This window comes from Echinops telfairi, unplaced genomic scaffold, assembly GCF_000313985.2.
Source record: "Echinops telfairi isolate 266 unplaced genomic scaffold, ASM31398v2 ScPeMD7_5868;HRSCAF=6743_0, whole genome shotgun sequence".
Lineage (NCBI taxonomy): Eukaryota > Metazoa > Chordata > Mammalia > Afrosoricida > Tenrecidae > Echinops > Echinops telfairi.
The window spans coordinates 17916428-17918089 of record NW_022109767.1 but is presented as its reverse complement, the minus strand read 5'-3'; the positions used below and the strand labels follow the sequence as shown (position 1 = coordinate 17918089).

At 36.9% G+C, this 1662-nt stretch overlaps 1 protein-coding gene across 1 annotated transcript in view; it reads left to right on the top strand.

Moving 5' to 3' along the window:
* The window catches only part of RXFP1 (relaxin family peptide receptor 1), a 126807-nt gene that overhangs the window by 81671 nt on the left and 43474 nt on the right, over positions 1-1662 (top strand). Inside the window, 1 exon segment of the mRNA XM_045295761.1 lies at positions 238-312. Coding sequence (XP_045151696.1) covers positions 238-312 — 75 coding nt within the window.

The following is a 1662-nucleotide window of genomic DNA, read 5'->3' as shown; positions in this document are numbered from 1 at the left end:
CAAATGTTACCACTGAAAGGTTATATATGGGGTTATACCTCCCAGATTGTGACTTAGACGTGTCCAGATGTTATTACTGAAAGGTATGTAGATATGAAAGGACTTACAGGGAAGATTTAGAAGTAGAAACAGCCAACTTAATCTATTTTCATGGTTTTATAATAATAGAAACACCATACTTGACTTCAGAGGGGAAAAGGAGATAAATGTGACTTCTTTTGTTTCTTCCTTTTTCAGAGGGTTGATGAATAATGCCCTCACCCATTTGCCTGATAAATCGCTTTGCCAGCACATGCCACGACTCCGTTGGCTGTAAGTTACCATGTTTCTTTTTAAAGTCATTGACTTTTTCCATTTTGCCTAGATAATCTTGAATATAAAAAAAATTTAGGAGGATAAGATGTTAATATCATATTACATGTTCTCAAGTTACTTTAGCATAGCTTTTATATTAAACATCCCTAATATGCAGACTAACTCTTCTAAACTCTCATCAAAATAAAAGAACTCAACAAAAAAAAACAATTACTTTGTAGTCAGAAAGAAGATCAATATCAGTATTGATAGCCTTCCTTTCCCTACTCATCTATTCATTTTTTTTTCCTATTCATTTATTATAGAAAGACTAATCCCGTTTCCTAAATTTTTAATAATAAGAATATAATATTTAGTATTTATTTAAATATCTTTACAATAGAATATGTTGCATAGAATATTTTACAACGTAGCTTTCTGGTTGGTAGTATGATCTACCTATTCAAACTTCAAATCTCCATCATTGCCTATTTTAGAATACAGAAGACACTGAAGAAATAAAAAACCAAAATAACGCTTTAAAAACACAATCAATAAATTATATATACATCATTTTATGAAAACTCAATCTCTTATTTTGTAGGAAATTTTCAAAAGGTCAATTGTCTGATTTCTCAGCTCATAGATTACGTGACTACTAATGGTCTCATAGGAGTCCTTGGGTGACATAAACTGTTAAGTGTTCGATTATGAGCTGAGAAGTTCGTGGCTCAAATCTCCCCATGGGCATGTCAGAGGATGGACCTGGTGACCTGGCCTGATCTGAGAGCTCGTGGCCATTGAACACTCGATGGAGTCCCGTTCTGGTCTGCACCACCCGGAGCTGCCGTGAGCGAACTGACTGGACTCCGTGGCAGCGGTAACTGACAAAATCAATCTGACAGGAAGGCAAGAGACATACATGCTCTGAGAACTAGATGTAGTCACTTAACATATACCCCAGTTTGGAACCACGGAGAGGAAGATATTCAGCAATACATTTTCCAAGAAAAGATAGGATTGCGTAGGCATCAAATAGAATTCCTACAACAACCCAGAGCACAGAAAAGTAGATATGGTGTTGGTAGATGCTGTCAAGTTGGTTCCAGTCAGAGTGGCCTTATATACAGCAGTGTCAGACAGGGTTCTCTAGGGAAACAAATCCAGAACGCTAATAATTTTATATACATCTATATAGAGAGATAACATAAGAAATAAACAGTCAACTAAATTATAAAGCAGTACAAATGGCTCAGTGCAACAGACAGCTGGCAGTCCTTCAAGTATTGAGGGCCACCGGATAGTCCTCTGTAGAGCAATTCAGGCTATCCGGGCACAGGCAGCAAACAGTAAGGCGGGTCACCAACA